This window comes from Vigna radiata, chromosome 5, assembly GCF_000741045.1.
Source record: "Vigna radiata var. radiata cultivar VC1973A chromosome 5, Vradiata_ver6, whole genome shotgun sequence".
In the NCBI taxonomy this organism is placed as follows: Eukaryota; Viridiplantae; Streptophyta; class Magnoliopsida; order Fabales; family Fabaceae; genus Vigna; species Vigna radiata.
Window position 1 is genome coordinate 13,206,864 of NC_028355.1, and position 18,547 is coordinate 13,225,410.

The following is an 18,547-nucleotide window of genomic DNA, read 5'->3' on the forward strand; positions in this document are numbered from 1 at the left end:
GAAGGTTTCAGAATCATTTCAAGAGAAATTTAGAATAATTTTTATTTTTCTGAAAAGTTTATTCAATATGATAAATATCATTACAAATTATTCCAAAATGATCTTTCAGGATAGAGATTATGAGTTTTGACAGCTTTAAAAAACGCTGTATCACCATTTAGGCATTTTCCTGCCACTACAGTATTCCACGCCTGAAAAATCACCTTGTTCGTATTAACAGCGGCCATGTCTTTTTCTATTAGGTTATTAAATAAAAAAAAAAAAATCAAACCACACCATAATATTTTATTACGAATGTGTCTCTCTATACACATACCCCAAAGTCATTCTTAAACAATTTACAACTGACAAAATTCCAGCTTAACATACTGGTATTAGGAAATCTCTTCAGCCTTCCACATAATTCGAAAATCTCATCTGTCTCTCTGTGAACAATGCCTTACGTGATTGGAGAATCTCTCACCTCTTTTCTCCACACAAACATCTGGCAGCTTGCAGAGCAGAATATGTGAGGATGATATCGGCACCGGCCCTTCGGAGGCACATCAGTGACTCCATCATAACTTTTTCTTCGTCTATCATTTTGAGAGCACCAGCAGCCTTTATCATTGCGTATTCACCAGAAACCTGTTTCATGAATTAAGAATTATAATAAAAAAGGATGGTGAAGGTGATAAAGCAAGTAAACTTGTTTCAAAACTATTCAGAACTAAATCTTTTCATTCACATAAAAGTATGCAAAGGTTTCCTTTTATTCCCAGCTTTAAAGACCTGATAAGTTAGGGTATCCCTCTCAAGAATAACCGCACCCATTAAATCTTTGATGAACAATTTTCATATGCTGTTGGACTAGCTTCCATTATTCACAAGATTCTTTTTTATTTTGTCTTCTTTTCATACTGTTGTTAGTTGGATATCAAATGTAGTACTGAAAATTGTTAGTAGGATTTTAAATCACTAAAAGTTGTTAGAAGATTATAGAGATCTTTTGTAATTATTATTTTAGAGTTTGAATTCTCTATATACAGAAGTGAATGTACTCAATTGAATAAAAATCTTTTCTTTGTTATTAATTCTTTTTAGTTGGTATAAGCAATGTTGTGAATAGAGAGTTTAGTAAACTCGTCGAATTATAAACTCATAAGAATTTACTTTATATAAAAATATATTAAAGGTTTAAACCTCTTTTTGGTCTCTAAGTTATGAGCGGATGTTCAGTTTAGTCCTCGCTTTTGAAAATGTAAACCTTTGATTCCTAAGTTATAAAAAATGTATCAAATGAGTCCTTTTTTTGATGTTCATAGTCAAAGTACAAAAAACAATCTAAAGTGTTGTTATTATTAAGAAACAAATCAGAGCAATCTAAAGATGTAACAGTTGTTAAGAAACAACAAAAAACAGTATTTCAAGTCAAAAAAAGACTCATTTGATACATCTTTTATAACTTAGGGACCAAAGATTTACATTTTTAAAAACGGAGACTAAACTGAACATCCGTTTATAACTTAGGGACCAAAAAGAGGTTTAAACCTATATTAAAATATTTATAAATAATATAATATTTTATTATTTTATAAATAACTTTTTAAATTTTTTTAATGAAATATTATTGTTACTATTATGTATTGTTTCAAATCAATTGAATAAAAATCTTCTTCCTTTGTTATTAATTCATTCAAGTCATACAATTTCCACTGTGTAAACAAAGTTCAAGATCTCATAGGGGTCACTAGAGAGCAACTAAAAGTTGGACAATCGTTACAGAACACTTAAACTGAGTAATTTATAATTACTAAAAGGGTTGAAAATAAACTAGCATATCAAACAAATTTCTTCAACAACTTAATTTTCTAGCATTTCATTTGCTGATGGTTAAAAATTTAATTAATAGTGCAAGGATGTCGTATTTTCAAATTGCCAGAATCAAAGGCCACGGATATTTATAGAAACAAATTTCCATCCAATCATTTCTTCGAAAGTATCGTATTAGAATTTGATGCAATGTAATAGCATATTGGTCAAAGAGCAATAACTGTTAAATCACACAAACTTGTGTGCCTCCGCCTGATATTAAATTAGAGTTGTGATATTTGTCTACTATATATATAGTCTTCTGTCGCTTGCAGCAAGCTCAATACAGATTTTACCAGATAAAATTTATTAATATTTGATCAACTTTTAATCAGAAATATTAAGCTTAGTGCTAGAATGGGTAAAGAAAAGAACCTGGTATGCTGCAATTGGCAAAGGAGAATTATCCCTGAGCAGCCTTATGATATCCAAGTAAGGAAGACCAGGCTTTACCTGCAAATCCATTTGTTCATGTTTGTAAAAATAGTGCAGGTAAAAGTGAGAATAAATTGCACCCAAACGCACAAGAAAAGTGAACCAACCAAGAGAATGTCAGCCCCTTCAGATTCATCCTCCCGCATCTCAGTCAGAGCTTCTCTGTAATTAGCTGGGTTCATCTGATAACTTTTGTTCAGCCAGGCCATATTTATGAACAAACCAAGAATCAGTAATGGATTATCGATTTCATAGAATGGTAAGTTCAATTTCAAGATAATACATACGTTTTCTTGTCTCCAAACCGGGGATTGGAGTCCAGTGCCTCTCTAAATGGACCATAGAAAGAACTTGCATACCTGTTGGCAATAGATAAATGGCATTGTTTTGGACCAAATTATGTACCAGACACACAAAAAGGACATGGATGAAGCCAATAACAACCTTCACCAATCCATCTTTTTAAGTAAAATTTATATTCGTACATAACTGTTTGTTAATGAATAAACTCAGTAACAACTAGCAAAAATAGTGAGATAGCTTATGGCAGCAAGAACATGCAAATCTAAATTATTTGGATGGTCATAACAATGGCAGTAAGGATGATAAAATTGCTTATAAGTTGGATGAGAAAGAAACCAACTTGGTCACGATAGAATTGTTTCACATAAAAAATTAAATCAATATCCCCCACATTTTGGATCTTTTATAACATACAGTAGATAATAGATATTGTTGGAAGTTCAACAATTTAGAGTATATATGGATCCAAACCTCACTTTACAAACTAATTTTGTAGGGTTGAATTAGATTTAAAATTCACTTTTTAACATGGTATCAGAGTCATTATTAGAGTCTATCCTAGTGAAATTTGTTGTTTATTGCACATATTATTCTATCCACTATCAAATCACCCATTACTGTCATCCTACGTTCGAGATGTATATATCTCATCATGAGAGAAGTATGCTGAAAGTCCCATATCGACTAAAGATAAAGTCAATTTATAGTATATAAATGGATGCAAACCTCACATTTCAAACCAGTTTTTGTGAAATTGATTTAGGTTTAAAATTCACTTCTTAACCAATATCATTTGATAGTAACTCTAGATTCTCTCCATAAACTCATTCTTCTAAGTTGTAACAATGAAATATAATACTACATATTTAGTTATTTTTGAGTTTTAATTTTCAAATTCTCTTTTTTATTTTCGTTGGAGTTATTTCTAATTTTGGATGCATGTATACATCTCCGTACTGATTAAGCCTTCAGTAGTTTCCAGTGAAAGCTTGTATAAACAGAAAATGAGATTAGAAAAAGAAATGGCAAGTAAAAATTACTTTGCCGTATAGGACATTATAGAAACATGTTGAAAGCCTTCAGCATCAAGAGCTGCACGCAATGCTCCTACTCGACCATCCATCATATCACTAGGACTGACAACATCTGCTCCAGCTTGGGCCTTTTAGTAAATTAAAAAGAAAATAAACAAACATATTGTTAGTGATGCAATAGAGAAATGTAGCAAGGAAACCTTCGAGATTGGGAGCATAAAAGCATATGATGATTTTTCAGTATAATCAACCTTTAATATCCCTAAAGCATCGGTTCTTTCCTCTTTTATTTTATCCTATCTCGGAGTTGAGACACCACCATGTTGAATCCATTATTTACAAGAATCAAATAACATTGATAAATGAAACAAGTGAAACTTATTTGGGAGTGAATGAACATTTCAAGGCCTTACTGGAGGCAACCAATGTGTTCAAAAAAACTGAAACATTATTGAGCTTACAGTCGAAAAAGTACATAGAAGACAGTCATTACCTGGGCTACAGCTTGTTTACATAGCTGATGAACTGTTTCGTCATTCATAATAACTCCTACAGGATATCAAGGATGTATAATTTAATTAATGAAGAAGGACCACTTCTCTCAAACTCAACCAGATTAGGTCACTACTCTTTTCCCAACAAAAGTTGATAAATAGAGCCACAAACTCATATTAAGATCAATGTCAATTATTCCTAAGGAAATAATATTTTTCTTCAAAAATAATACTATTGGAATAAAAGAAAAACAGACGGACCCGTTCAAAAAGTACTAAACTAAAAGTAGAGGGTACATGGCAAAGGGGAGAATAATACCGATTCAATTCCAGTCTTTTATGGGTAGTATGGGAAAAAAAAATCAAGAGTCTTGATTCCACAGAATCATAAATGACCATTCGTTGCAGAATGAAATGAATCAATGCTCATTTTCTTACCTTGTATTTTGTATAATTTTCCATGTTGAATTATCCTAGCTTTATATTATTATTGATCTATATCTTCATTGCACATACTTACCATTCCAAACAACTGCATTCTTAATTCTATTCACATTTCAATTCCAAATAATTTCATTTTGTGATCCAAAAATACCTTAAGGTCAACTTATAAGTAGGTAGACATCCTACCATAAAACTTAGGAACCCTTATAATGGTGATTCAAATAACAAAGTAGAACCTATTCTCTTCTTGTGTTCCTTATTATCTGCTAATCCAGAAGGAAACAAAAACAAAACATAGTCAGATAACTCATTAGTTATTTACAGTCAGCAAAGAGTATCACTCATAGCCATCCATAAATAGAGATAAGAAAAAAGATCATATTGTACTTAATAAGAGAACTGGGGCCGTTGGGTATGAGGAGGTGCAGACCCTCGAAGTTCTGCAGTGCTATAATTAGGGGACAGTTACCTTATTCCTTGTAATAAGAAACGAGGTTTCTATCAAAAGTAATAAAAGGTCCAGGGAGCACAACACGTTTTGGACAAGAATGAAAGCAAGAGATTACTTGGTAGAGAAGTTTAGAAACTTTGAAGCAGTTTAGAATCAGTGAGCTACAAGAAGCGAGAATGAAAAAGATTGAACACCTTGAAGACACAATTCTCCAATAAAGGTATGGTGGGGACTTCGGAGAAATGCATCACCAGGAGTCGGAAAATGGAAGACTTAAAAGTGGGCCTTAGGCAGACAAGCAAGATGACCAAGAGACGAGTGTTGGAGACAATAGATATTCCTTTGTTTGCTAGAGTAGACACCTACAACTAGGTTAAAGGATAAGAAGTATTTTTAGTAGAAGGAGATTCAATTAGGGAGAGGATACAGGGAGTTAAGAAGGAAATGGAGGGATGTGCTTTGTCACGGTTTAAATGGGTGAAATCTTGTACTAAGAACCAAATTTGGTCAATGTTTAGGTATGTTGTAGTTAGGCATTTGGAGCACTCCATGGTCCAATATCCTTACAAAATCTTGTTAGGTTTGAAACAAGAGGAATGAGTGCAAGAATATTGGGAACAATTCGATACTTCTTCCAGATCATTTCTCACCATAAAACAAGATCGTCTCTGAATAGGAGAGTAAAAGTGAGTCAACCCCGTTCAGATGGGTTAACTCACCATAGATAGAGCTAAAAAATAGACAGTTCAACCCAAGTCACCTACATAAATTTTGTAACCCCGTTCGACCCACAAAGGATTGGCAGGTTAGATGGGTTAACTTACTTAACAATGTTTTGTTTTCTTAATTTATTTCATATATTTGTTGTGGTATAGTCAAAGTGGATTCACTCGACTCATCTATTTATAGCAATACAATAATGTTAACATATTTCACCAAACATTATTATAAAGATAGTAATTGAAAATTAAATTGTCAGCCTATATAATTGGACAAACAAATAAATTAAGCATCCAAACTATTCAAATACTATGAAACAACATTCTAATCTTTAAAAATATCAAATTGTCAACCTAAGTAATTGGAAGTAATAAATAATTACAATAAAAAAATGATAAAAAAGTAATAAAAGGTCGTTGTTGGTGAGTTACGGATTTAACCCACCTCCAACTCAACTCGAACTCGTTTAACTCGCAAGTTAAATGAGTTAAGTTAAGTTTGTTTTCACTCCTCTTTATCCAAACACAACACAACAATGCTGAATAGCTTCTTTATTCACAAAACAATCAAGATACAATGTAGAGAGCCTAACCTCCCCCTGATCAGGACAACACGTTCCTGTCAAACAATGGTATTTACTTCGCTAACCCCTCAAACTATTCTCACAGCCCTTATATACAAACCTCCTAACTACCCATTCTAACTGCCTTGGCAGTTAGGCTGTAAACCGGTCTGCGTATCGGTTTTCCTTCTACTATATACAAGTAATGGCCTAACAATACCCCCCTCGCCTAAAACAACCTTGTCCCCAAGGTTGAATTCAAGATATTGTTCCTGAATAGTAGCCACATCTTCCCAGGTCGCTCCCTCACGGCTGCCTTCTTGCCATTCTATCAGAACCTGTGGTACTGCCACTTCCCCCAACTGCCTTTGTCTCCTTTCTAAGATCCGCACAGGCCAAAACATGGGCCCCTCGGCCTGTAGCTCCACCGACAATTCCTTTTCTACTCTTTTCTCTCCCACCGCCTTCTTCAATTGCGATACATGAAAGATGGGATGAATCCTAGCTGTCTCGGGCAACTGTAGGCGAAAAGCAACCTTTCCCACCTGTTGTAACACCTGGAAAGGGCCATAGTAACGTGCTGCAAGTTTAGGATGTAAACATGTCGGCATAGAAGACTGCCTGTGGGGCCTGATCCGCAAATAAACCCAATCTCCCACCTTGATATCTGCTTTCCTCCTCTTTTTATTTGCCTGATTCACCATAGCATCTTGCGCTCGTTTTAGATGTTGTTGTAATTGCCTCAGCGCTTCATCTCTAGTAATCAAATTTTGTGCCACCGTTTCAACAGCTGTTTCCCTAGGTATAAATCGACTCAAAGCTGGTGGGGGACGTCCATATACAATCTCAAAAGGAGAACATTTTGCTGCAGTCTGATAACTGGTATTATAGTATTCTGCCCAAGGTAAAACTGTCTTCCAACTCCTAGGTTGCTCGGAACAAAAACACCTCAAGTACCCTTCAAGAATCCTGTTTACCACCTCTGTTTGATCATCAGTTTCTGGATGGTAAGTTGTGCTCATTTTGAGCTGGGTGCCCTGCAGTTTAAAGAGCTCCCTCCAAAATACACTGAGAAACAAAGGATCCCTATCACTAACAATTGATGTAGGAATCCCGTCGAGTCGAACTATCTCCTGAGTAAAAATCTCTGCCACTGTACGAGCTGAGTAAGGGTGTCTCAAGGCAATGAAGTGGCTATACTTGCTCAACCTATCCACCACCACCAAAATAGCGTCAAAGCCTTGAGATTTGGGCAGCTTGACGATGAAGTCCATGCTCATTTCCTCCCAAATAGCCTGCAAGATTGGTAGAGGTTGTAATAAACCTTGGGGTGATGCAGCCATATACTTATGTTGTTGACAGATCACACATGCAGCCACATACTCGGTCACAGTCCTTTTCATCCCCACCCAATATAATGATTGGGCGATTCTTCTATACGTTCGGAATACTCCCGAATGTCCTCCAGTGTTAGTTACGTGAAATTCAGCCAGCAATCTAGGAATCCAACTAGATTTGGCCAACAAAACCAACCTCCCCTTATAATGCAGTCGGTCCTTCTCCATAATATAAGCAGCATGTGAATTCGGATCCCTCCTTACATCTTCAATGATCTTTTTAAGTGTTTCATCTTCCTCTACTTCCTTTAGAATGTCTTGGAAGTCATGCCAATATGGTCGGGCTATAGTTCGCAGTTCCAGTTCCTCCATATTCCCTTCTTCCCTTCTCGATAAGGCATCTGCTACTTTATTTGCACTTCCTGGCTTGTACACTATGTCAAAATCGTAGCCCATCAGTTTGGCTATCCAATTTTGTTGACTCTAAGTTGTAATCCTCTGTTCCAACAGATATTTAAGGCTACGTTGATCTGTATGCACCACAAACTTTCTCCCTAACAGATACGGCCTCCAGTGCTGGATGGCCATCACCAAAGCCATCAACTCCTTTTCGTAGTGGATTTACTCAAAGATCCGTCTGACAAAGCCCTACTAAAGAACGTAATGGGCTTCCTGTTTTGCATTAACACAACACCAACACCTCCTCCTGAAGCATCACACTCCAAGTGAAACTCCTAAGTGAAATCGGGCAACACTAGAACTGGTGCAGTCATGATAGCTGACTTCAGAGCTGTCATGGCTGCTCCAGCCTTCTCTGTCCACTCAAACTTCCCCTTTTTTAACAGCTCTGTCAACGGTCTGGCCAGCTCCCCATATCTCTGCACAAATCTTCTATAGTAACCGGTCAAACCCAAGAATCCTCTCAAGGCTTTCAAGTTCTTCGGTTCCCCCCATTCCACTATTGCTTTGATTTTATCTTGATCCATTTCAACACCCTGCTCTGAGATCTGATGACCCAGATAATGTACTCGCTGCTTTCCAAATTCACATTTCTTGGGATTTGCAACCCACCCATGTTGTTCCAGTAACTGCAACACCATCTTCAAATGCTTCATATGTTCTTCCCAAGTGGGGCTGTAAACAAGGATATCGTCGAAGAAGACGAGCACCCACTTTCTCAAATATGCTGCCATTAAATCATTCATCGCATTCTGAAAGGTAGTCGGCGCATTCATTAAACCAAAGGGCATCACCAAAAACTCAAAGTGGCCTTAGTGGGTTCGGAAGGCCGTCTTCGAAATATCTGCTGCCCCCATCCTAATCTGATGATAGCCGGCCTTCAGGTCCAACTTGGAGAAATATCTTGCTCCCTTGAGTTCATCCAGCAACTCTTCAATAACCGGTATCGGGAATTTATCCGGAACAGTAGCTTTGTTCAGGGCCCGATAATCAACGCAGAACCTCCAGCTTTCGTCCTTCTTCTTCACCAAAATTACAAGACTTGAGTAAGGACTCTGACTGGGCCTTATAATACCAGCTTTTAACATGTCTGCAACTTGCTTTTCAATCTCCTCTTTCATGAGATATGGATATCTATATAGCCGGACATTTATAGGATTTGTTCCCTCTTTAAGCACAATCCTATGCTCTAAATTGCGACGAGGTGGCAGCCCTTCTCTTTCCTGGAACACGCATCCATGGGCTTGCAGGACAGCTCGTAATTCCACTACCTGCACTTCTGTCAAATCATGTGCCACCTCACCCCTTGTTTCCTGCTCCACTACACCTAACTCCCAAACAAGTGCCCATGAGTCACCATCCACTATCTTCCATAACTCCCTAGGTTCCACCAGCTGTCTTGATAAAGCCGGGTCCCCCCGAATCGTGATCTTCTCGTTCGCCACTCCAAACCGCATCGACATCTCCCTCCAGTTAATCACCACTTCACCCAGTTTAGCCAACCAGGCAATTCCCAAGACGACGTCCACACCCCCCAGTTCAAGCACGTATAGCTCCTCCTCTACCGTGGTATCTCCCAAGCTTATTCGAACTGTTTCGCATCTCCCCCTCGTCACCTTCTTATGGTCGTCACCGAGACTCACAGTATACGATGGCATATCCACCACCGGCAGTTTCAACTCCTCAACCACCCTCCGGCTAATGAAGTTATGGTTGGCCCCACTATCAATGAGGACCACCACTCGTTTTTCCCTGATCAACCCTATCAACTTCATCGTTTTCAGCGGCGTCAACCCCTCCGCAGAACACGCCGATAGCTCCATGGGTTTCGTCTCCTCGCCAACCTCTTCTTTTGATTCATCACCCTCGTCACTTGGAGCGAAAGGACCCCACATTGGAAACATCTCCCTTCGACCCTCCTTCTCAAGTACTCTGGGTAAGGTAAGTTTCTGACCGTTCGGTTTCTATTGTCCGGACCATTCGGTCTACGACTAGCCTCTGTCCCCTCCATACCGTTCGGTCTGCGACTAGCCTCTATCCCCTCCATACCATTCGGTTTTGCCATACCATTCGGTCCTACTCCATTCACTGCTCCTACCCCTTCAACTCCGTTCGTTTGACTCGTAGCTAGCCGACCGTTCTCGTTTCTCGTCACCGCCCCAACCGCTCGAACCCACGGTTGCTGACCCTTCATCATATTCCATCCTCCTCCATGCGCTCTGATAATGGCATCCTCCACGTGTCTAGCGACCCTAATCGCGACCATCAAGTCTGAGGGATCCTGAATTTTGACTTGCCCCTTGATGTCTTCCCGCAACCCCGCCAGGAAGAAACCCAGAATCAACTCCTCCGACAGGCCCTGGGTCTAACCCAGTAACATCTGGAAACTCCTCACAAACTCTTCCAACGTTCCATCTTGCCTCAGAGTGGCCATCTAGTCGTAGACCGTTCCCCTGAACCCACCACCAAAGCGATTAATCAGCCCAGCTTTCAACCCCATCCACGTCCGATTCTTGGTTTTCTCCCGCCAATACTTGAACCAATAACTCGAGCTCCCTTCCATGCTAATGTAAGCGAGTTCAACTTTATCCTCCTCCGCCACTTTCTGGATGTCGAAGAATCTTTCGGCTCGATTAATCCAGATATATGGGTCTCCGCCTTCAAAGGATGGCAAGTCCACCCTCTTCCTCCAGTTGTGTGGTATTCCTCCAGTCTCGCCCCTCCCAGGATTTTCATTCACTGAACTGCTACTCCCCTCAGAACCACCCCCTTGATGGTTCGGACGTCCACTCATCAACCTCATCATTTGCTGTAAGTCGCGTCTGATCGCGACAGTCTCCTCCTTAATTCCCTCCACCGTAATCTCCAAATTGTCTAATCTTCCCTCCGTCTGGCTACCCATCGCTGATTCTTCTCCTCCTTGATCCGACAGGTAGGACCAAATGTTAGGTTCTTTAATCAAGAACCTAATAGAAATTCACTCCTCTTTACCCAAACACAACACAAGAATGCTGAATAGCTTCTTTATTCACAAAACAATCAAGATACAATGTAGAGAGCCTAACCTCCTCCTGATCAGGACAACACGTTCCTGTCAAACAATGGTATTTACTTCGCTAACCCCTTAAACTATTCTCACAGCCCTTATATACAAACCTCCTAACTACCCATTCTAACTGCCTTGGCAGTTAGGCTGTAAACCGGTCTGTGTACCGGTTTTCCTTCTACTATATACAAGTAATGGCCTAACAGTTTGACTCATTTAAAAAAACTGATTTTTTTTAAACTAACTCGGCTCAATCATGTGGTGAGTCGGATTGACTCACAAGTTGAAACCCATTTTGACACCATCTTTAAACAATATTCTTATTTAGCATCCATGCCCTAACTTCACAAAATTCTCATGAGTTAAGTCAAGACATCAGATTCAGGATTACATTATTTTTTATCGACAAATATTAGTTACTAATATGTTAGTTTTGGTTAGTGAGAAGACCTTGAACCCATGACCTATATTTTCCTCTCTTCCAACTTTTACCACCAAACCAAACTTATATCTCTACATGACACATATGTTCGAAGTTTCGAGGTCCACACGGTGTGGGAAATAACAATATTGATTTAAATATAGCAATAACCAACTACCCTATAATTTCTTCATTTTTCTCAATAGGTTTCTAAATAAAGTATAAAAGGAAAATTTGATAGCTTACCATCTTCTCTAACTATGCCATCATGCCCATCTGATGAATAAGGATCTAATGCAACATCCGTATAAATAACCTGAAGAAAGATTGAACGAGAAAGGTCATTGGCTTACCTTCCCTTATATACCACAGTATAATATCTTCAAATTATGGAAATAGTGTTCACTTACAAGGTCTGGGTACTTATCCTTGAGCAAACGAATTGTCCGAGGCACTAAACCATTTTCATTGTATGCTTCATCTCCTGTGGGAGACTAAAGGGAGAAAGTTGTTATATTAGATTATGCTATAGTTATCTGACTAAAGACCTATAGTTTACAGGAGAGAGAATAGAACCTTCAAAGCATCTGGAATTTTGGGGAAGAGCACAATACTATTAACACCAACATCCCGTGCTTTTGCAACCTGAAGAACAAAATGCCCACGGAAAATTACTAAACTTAGTAAGTTACACAAGATACAGTCAAAATAATATCACCCACACAGTTTAAAAATATAAACAAGAAAAACGTTTCATTTGTGTCTATACTCCTAAGTTATAATCGATAACATTTATAACAATATACAATGGAGACCCATTTTGTATATACATTTTGACATTCCTATTTTGCCCTTCTCAATATTTTGAACCTCAAAACTACTATTTTGTTACGTATATGCCATTACTCTACAATACAATTACATTTTCTTTCTTCCTCTTCATGCAAATCTGCAGTCTATATTGCTTCTCCAACAATGTTTTAATTAAAATAAATTAATATAATAAAAAATGTGGACAAGCATGTGCAACGATGGTTGTGTTTTCGCTAGTACCCAAGCAAAACCTACACCTACCCTAGAAAGGCATGACTATGTTTAGAGGTAGATTTTAAACTTAACTCAATCTTACAAAATTGACTTAAGATAAATTTTGTACTCCTTTATATACTGTAAATTGTAAATTAACCTTATTTTTAATTGATGTGAGACTTTCAATAACCCCTCACGCCAAGGCATAACATCTCGAATATGAAACTAAACATTAATGGATGATCCAATAGTGGTCCAATAGCAAGCGGAGCAATAGACCCAACCTTGGTTCAACCATAGTTGAATAGAAATAGTTGAATAATATGTAAAACAATGTTAAGAAAACATAAACTTTTAGGTTCTTAACCTTTAAAATGTATATAAAACTTCAAATGGAATAAGGTATGATAGTTAAATTGAAATTTCAATAATAGACATCGATAATTATAAACAATAAGTTTAGACATAGAACAAAACATAACAAATATTTTAGGTTCACTTTTATTTTTTGACAATTTTTTTAAATAACATACAAACTAATCTTTTACCGGTTTTTGGGTTCCTCAACCAGGTTTCTCTAAAGGCTGGTTTTGTGGTTTCTTTGAACTGGTTAACGGAGTGGTTGACTGGTTTTCTGATCCAACTAGCCAGTCTGGTTTTAAAACAAAGTAGAGAGACATCTCTAAACCCCAGATTCACTATTATATGTGAATGGTTTGATTTTGTTAACTCGTACTTCACTCTACAACATTTCCAAAATTCCACTCGCTTTATGACTTTCGGCACTAAAATAGAAGAACGTAAAAGTGAAATAAAAAACTTGAGGCAAATAAGGGATTCATTTATGTCATGCATGACAGTAAGAGACACATAACCAGTAGCAGATAAAACCTCTTCTACAAGTCCATGCCTCCATCCAAGCCTGTAGCATCCAGGCATAGCTCCGATTGGAGTATCTTCTTCGCCTGCAAGTTCAAACTCAAACGTTCTCATGGTCCAAGCTCAAATAATCAAGAAAATACTAGTCTATATTACAACCCAATACCTACAAACGAAAAAATGACAGTGAAAAACGAAAAACAAATAAGCTTTTGCAAAATCATCGGTCTTTGACTAATTAAAACTCTCACTTTAGTCTCTGATCTTATAAAACTTGGCTCCTTGGTAGTATATTTATATTATATTTAGTACAAATGACAGTGAACAATGAAATGAAACTAGAACAGCGTTTACTCAAAATGCTTATAACTTATATAAGTTCTAAGTTATAAAAAATCAGCGTGGGCAAAGAGACCAACCTTCGTGGATGAAGAGCGGATACACAAAATTCGCCGGCGAAATACTGGTTTCCTGAAAAGCCGACCGAAGCGCAGGCGACTTCCGGTTCCGACGAGGACGCCGATGAAGTGGCTAATACAAAATCCAACATCCAATCCAAACCAATCAAACCATTGCGAAGCAATGCGTAGTTAGTTGCAGTAATGCAAAAAACCAATTAATAGACTCACAAGCGAAGGGACCACCGGAGTCCCAACCGGAGCCGCCGGTTTAGGCGGCACGGGAGGCGCCGACGGAACCTTTCCAGCGACAACGGCGGCTTCGAACTCGGAATCGCTCGCTCTCACGACGAAAAGGCGCGGAGGGAACGACTTCGTGGCAGGTTGAGGAACGCATAAGTTGAAGGTCCTCTGCGGCGCTCGGAGACCGACATAGCTCGGGCAATTGACCGCGGATGGCGCATTAGTGATTAAAGAAGCCATTGATTGCAGTATAGAACGCCTAGAATTACCGATTGAAGGTTTTGGCGCCCTTTAACTTTAGATTGCTTGAACGATATTACAGTTTTTCTGGCGAAGCTTGAAGAATGGGATTGGGAATGAAGGAGGAAAAGGAAAGTTGGATCTACAGGATGGGGAGAGAATACAGATAACCAATCAGAAGAGAGTCGCAGAAAGAGGATAAGTGAGGACGTACGTACAGGATTCAATACTTCTCTTAGTATCCAATTTTTTTCTAATCTTTTAAAATATAATTTTTGTATATTAATACGTGTTATTTATCAATTTTAAAATAAATTATTTTTAAATATATCAAAATGTCAGAAGCTATGAAAGGTATTTTATCGAAACTATAGCTAATATTTTTAAATTTGAAAACATAAAATAATACAAAATTAAAGTAAAAACCTTACTCGTATTTTACGAAATTAAAATCATATTTAAGCTTTTATTATCTTTTCCTAATCCACAATATCTACACGTATTAAAGGTAAACGTATGCTGTAAAGAGAAAAAGGAAAAAGAAAACACTTTTTTTCTCGCTACTTTTCTATTCAATCATTTGACGAGAGAAAAACAAAACTTTTTCTTTATTTATTACTACTTTTGCATATTTTGAATCTAAACACTTTGAAAATCTATTTCTCTATTTTTTTTTATCCAAGTCCAAATATGACGTACCGATTCTTTTTTAATTTATGTTTTAACTAATCGCTTATAACCTATGACAATGTTGCGAATCTCTCTATTTCTTCTATAATTAAAGTTTACATTTGCATGGTCTTCTCTCATGCAATGACACATTTATTAACATTACCTTGTAAAGAAACTAATTTCAATTAAACTAGGTTTACATTATATATAGTGACTGATGGTAATTTGATATGTTGATTTAAAGAAAAAAAAAATGCATTGAATGAAACTCTTTGAGATAGTGCACACAAGAGAATTGGTTAAAGCTCAACAAAACTTTATTTAGATGCAAATAATTCATGTGATAAACACAACACGACTAGTAAAGCTCAACAAAACTATCTAGGAAAAGAGATATTTGATGCAACAACCATCATTCTTAAATAAATCAAAGAAGTGAAATGTCAAACTTGGCAACTCTAAAGAGATGCTCAAATCTTAACTAAACTCTTACAGCATGCACAGCTGTTTCAGGCTACAACTCCAAACTCCAAAAAAAAAAACACGTTGGTTTGGTTTTGTGTGTTTCAAACTCATAATATATATACATATATAATATTATATATTAGCTATGTTAATACATTAACATTGGTTTTAAACGTTTAATTAGTATCTATTGAATTCAACCACTTGGGGTATTGAACTAATCAGCAATTAAATTTGCAACCAACTTTCTTCCATGGCTGCGTAAATCATTGACAATAGCGGATGAAAACTGCACTGATTTGAATGAACCGATACTATTTCATATTATTAATTAATAATTGCAACTTCTTCCAATTGTTGATTCAACTGCATCTTCATTTTCATATTCAGTTGTATTATTTTTGCTGCTTCACCACAAGTTATAGATAAATGCCTAAAACAACCTCAAATATTGGTTCAATTAATCTTACTTGGATCTAACCACAGCTACTTTTGTGGAATTTCTTTTCTGGTTTTCATGATTGAAAGAAATGAAATTAATTGGTCTTATTTCGGGTGTGAGTCAAAATAAACTGTTTGAATTCTGTTATCTTGTCTAAAGTTTAATTTAGTCTTTTTATCTGACATTGTCTAAATAGTTAACGATATAGTGTTTATGTATGAGTGACCAATTTTATCTGACATGGTTGCTCATGATCTCTTTCCACCTCATCATTTTCAACCTTTCACCATCAAATTACCATGGTTTCCTTCCACCGTCGTCAGCGATTTGTCATCCTTGCACCTTCCTTCTTCGTCAACCACAACATAGCAACACAGAGTCACCACAAGCCACATTGTTCGAAATCTCAACCTGCGACAGAAAATTGCAACCTGTAGTAGAATACCCCAAATCGAAAAAGAAACTAAAACCACAAAATCCCGAGCACCCAAAATCGCAAATCACAACCTGAACCTACAATCTCAACTCACAATGCTAGTTCACACCACCACAAATCTCCCTTTTCAAATCGCGATTAAATCTAATTGCTTCACCACGCACAACGCCATTTGTCATCTTTTCCAAACTAGAAAATCCCAAATGGTGAGTTTAACGCTTCACAGCATCATCAAAGAAGACCACCACAAAATTGTGTCTCCTCCACGCACCTACAACACAGAACCACCATAAACCACCGCAAAACAGCAACAACCTGCAAATCGAAAAACCTAAACTAGAAAAATGTAATTGCTTCCCTTTAATGGGAAACAAAAAAACCCTAATTGCTTCATTGTCATGGGAAACGATAAAACTTTAATTACTTCACTACCATAGAAAAGTCGAAAACTCTAATTGTTTCACTATCATGGGAAACCAGAAAACCCTATTTGCTTCACTGCCATGATCAACCACGTTAGACAAAATGACAACCATGTCATTCATTAACACTCACGTATATGTTGTTAATGATTTAGACATCTTCAGAATAAAAAATTAATTGAAAAAAAATTACAAAAATAAAATGACCTTGAATATAAAAAAACAAAAGTTACAAAAAGAAAAATTATTAAGTTATTTATTTTATTTTTATTTTTATTTTTCAATACTTAAATTCAAATTTTAAAATATTATTAAAATCTAGATGTTAGCACTTAGCTTCTAATTTTGTAATTTCAATATTTAATATTAAAAAATCCATCAAGATTCTTTAAGATTTATCCTACAAAACTGTCTCAAATCAAAGAAAGGATGCGTATAAAATATTTAAAACAAATACGAACTAACAATTTTAATTTTCAGAAAATTAAATCTAAATTAAATAGTGTATGTTATTGCAGAAAGTTTATTTATGCAGTGATTATTTAACCTGCAATTAACTCCAAGTGTTTAAGGAAACGTTGTTTGCACCAAAAACTAGATCGTGCGTAAAGGGTTGAACCGATTGAATAGTTTGCTTGCTAGGCTGAATCAACTAACTTCTTATCATTTACGCTCAAGCGATTTGAACATTTGAATTGCGTCGTGCCATATTCACCTAATCAATTAAATACAATTGTTTTCACCAAAATCACTTGTTTCTTCTAGCATCATCACATATTTCTGTTTGCACCTTTACATTCTAAAAATAGTTTTTTTCATCACATTTCAAAATCTGTTAAAAAAATTTCATCAAATTTCGAAATTTATTGAAAGATTTTTAAAAACTTCAATATTTCGAAACATTAAAAGCTTAAAAAATCTTTCAACAAATTTCAAAATTTATTAAAGACTTGTAAAATTCTTCAACGAATTTCAAAATCTGCTGAAGGGTTATTTTTTCAATGGATTTTGAAATAATAAAAAAAGTAGGATGTAGGATTTTTTGAAATGCACATGAAAGTTTTAGAATTTTTAAAAAATATAGGAGTGCAAGGAGAAATATGGGGTAGTGTAGGAAGAAATACTCTTCTTAGGAACTTAATTACTGATTAGGAACTTAAGGTTGTTGCTCCCTACACCTCCCCAAGTGGGACCTGTATCTCCCCATTAATTTAATTTATTTCAAAAATATTCTATACCTCCCCACTATTTTCTTTATTCCAAAAATACCCTACACCTCCCCACTATCCTTAACAATCTTTCTCTCTCTACATTAATGGAGCATTTACATGGTTCAAATTTGAATTTGTAACATACTACAAAATATAAAATTCAGAAGGAAACTTCAATATTAGTACTTCTGCCATTTTCATTTTATAAAATTAAAAGTTAGATGTAATACAAAATAATAAACATAATAATATTAATAGTAAATAATGATATATTATTATTATTATATACTAACTTTATAATGACGAAAGAACTAAATAAATTCTAAATCTTTAACAAAGAACTTTTTTTTTATATTTTAAGTATTTAATAATATTTTTATATTATTTATCTAATAAATTAAATATTTTATTCAAGTTATTTGAGTCAAACATGTCGGTGAGTTAAAACATAATATAATGTTAAAAATTATAAATATTATATGTAAAAAAAAAGATACATGTATATAAACATTTTTCTAGAAATTTAGAATAAAATTTTACCATTTATTAAGNA

General features: G+C 36.1%; 2 protein-coding genes across 2 annotated transcripts; both read right to left on the bottom strand.

The window, feature by feature from the left end:
- Nucleotides 1–251: 251 nt before the first annotated feature.
- LOC106761889 (delta-aminolevulinic acid dehydratase, chloroplastic) lies at nt 252–14,550 on the bottom strand. The gene is made up of 12 exons (XM_014645490.2): nt 14,095–14,550; nt 13,885–13,996; nt 13,478–13,551; nt 12,134–12,202; nt 11,968–12,051; nt 11,804–11,873; nt 4,117–4,172; nt 3,630–3,751; nt 2,574–2,645; nt 2,394–2,475; nt 2,227–2,304; nt 252–627 (listed from the first exon to the last, which is right to left on the bottom strand). The coding sequence occupies exons 1-12, from the start codon at nt 14,344–14,346 to the stop codon at nt 460–462; spliced, it is 1,239 nt and encodes a 412-aa protein (XP_014500976.1). The 5' UTR covers nt 14,347–14,550; the 3' UTR covers nt 252–459.
- Nucleotides 8,873–10,010, bottom strand: LOC111241659. Its single transcript, XM_022780628.1, has one exon. It carries the CDS (start codon nt 9,992–9,994, stop codon nt 8,903–8,905), a length of 1,092 nt encoding a protein of 363 aa, XP_022636349.1. The 5' UTR covers nt 9,995–10,010; the 3' UTR covers nt 8,873–8,902.
- Nucleotides 14,551–18,547: the final 3,997 nt, after the last annotated feature.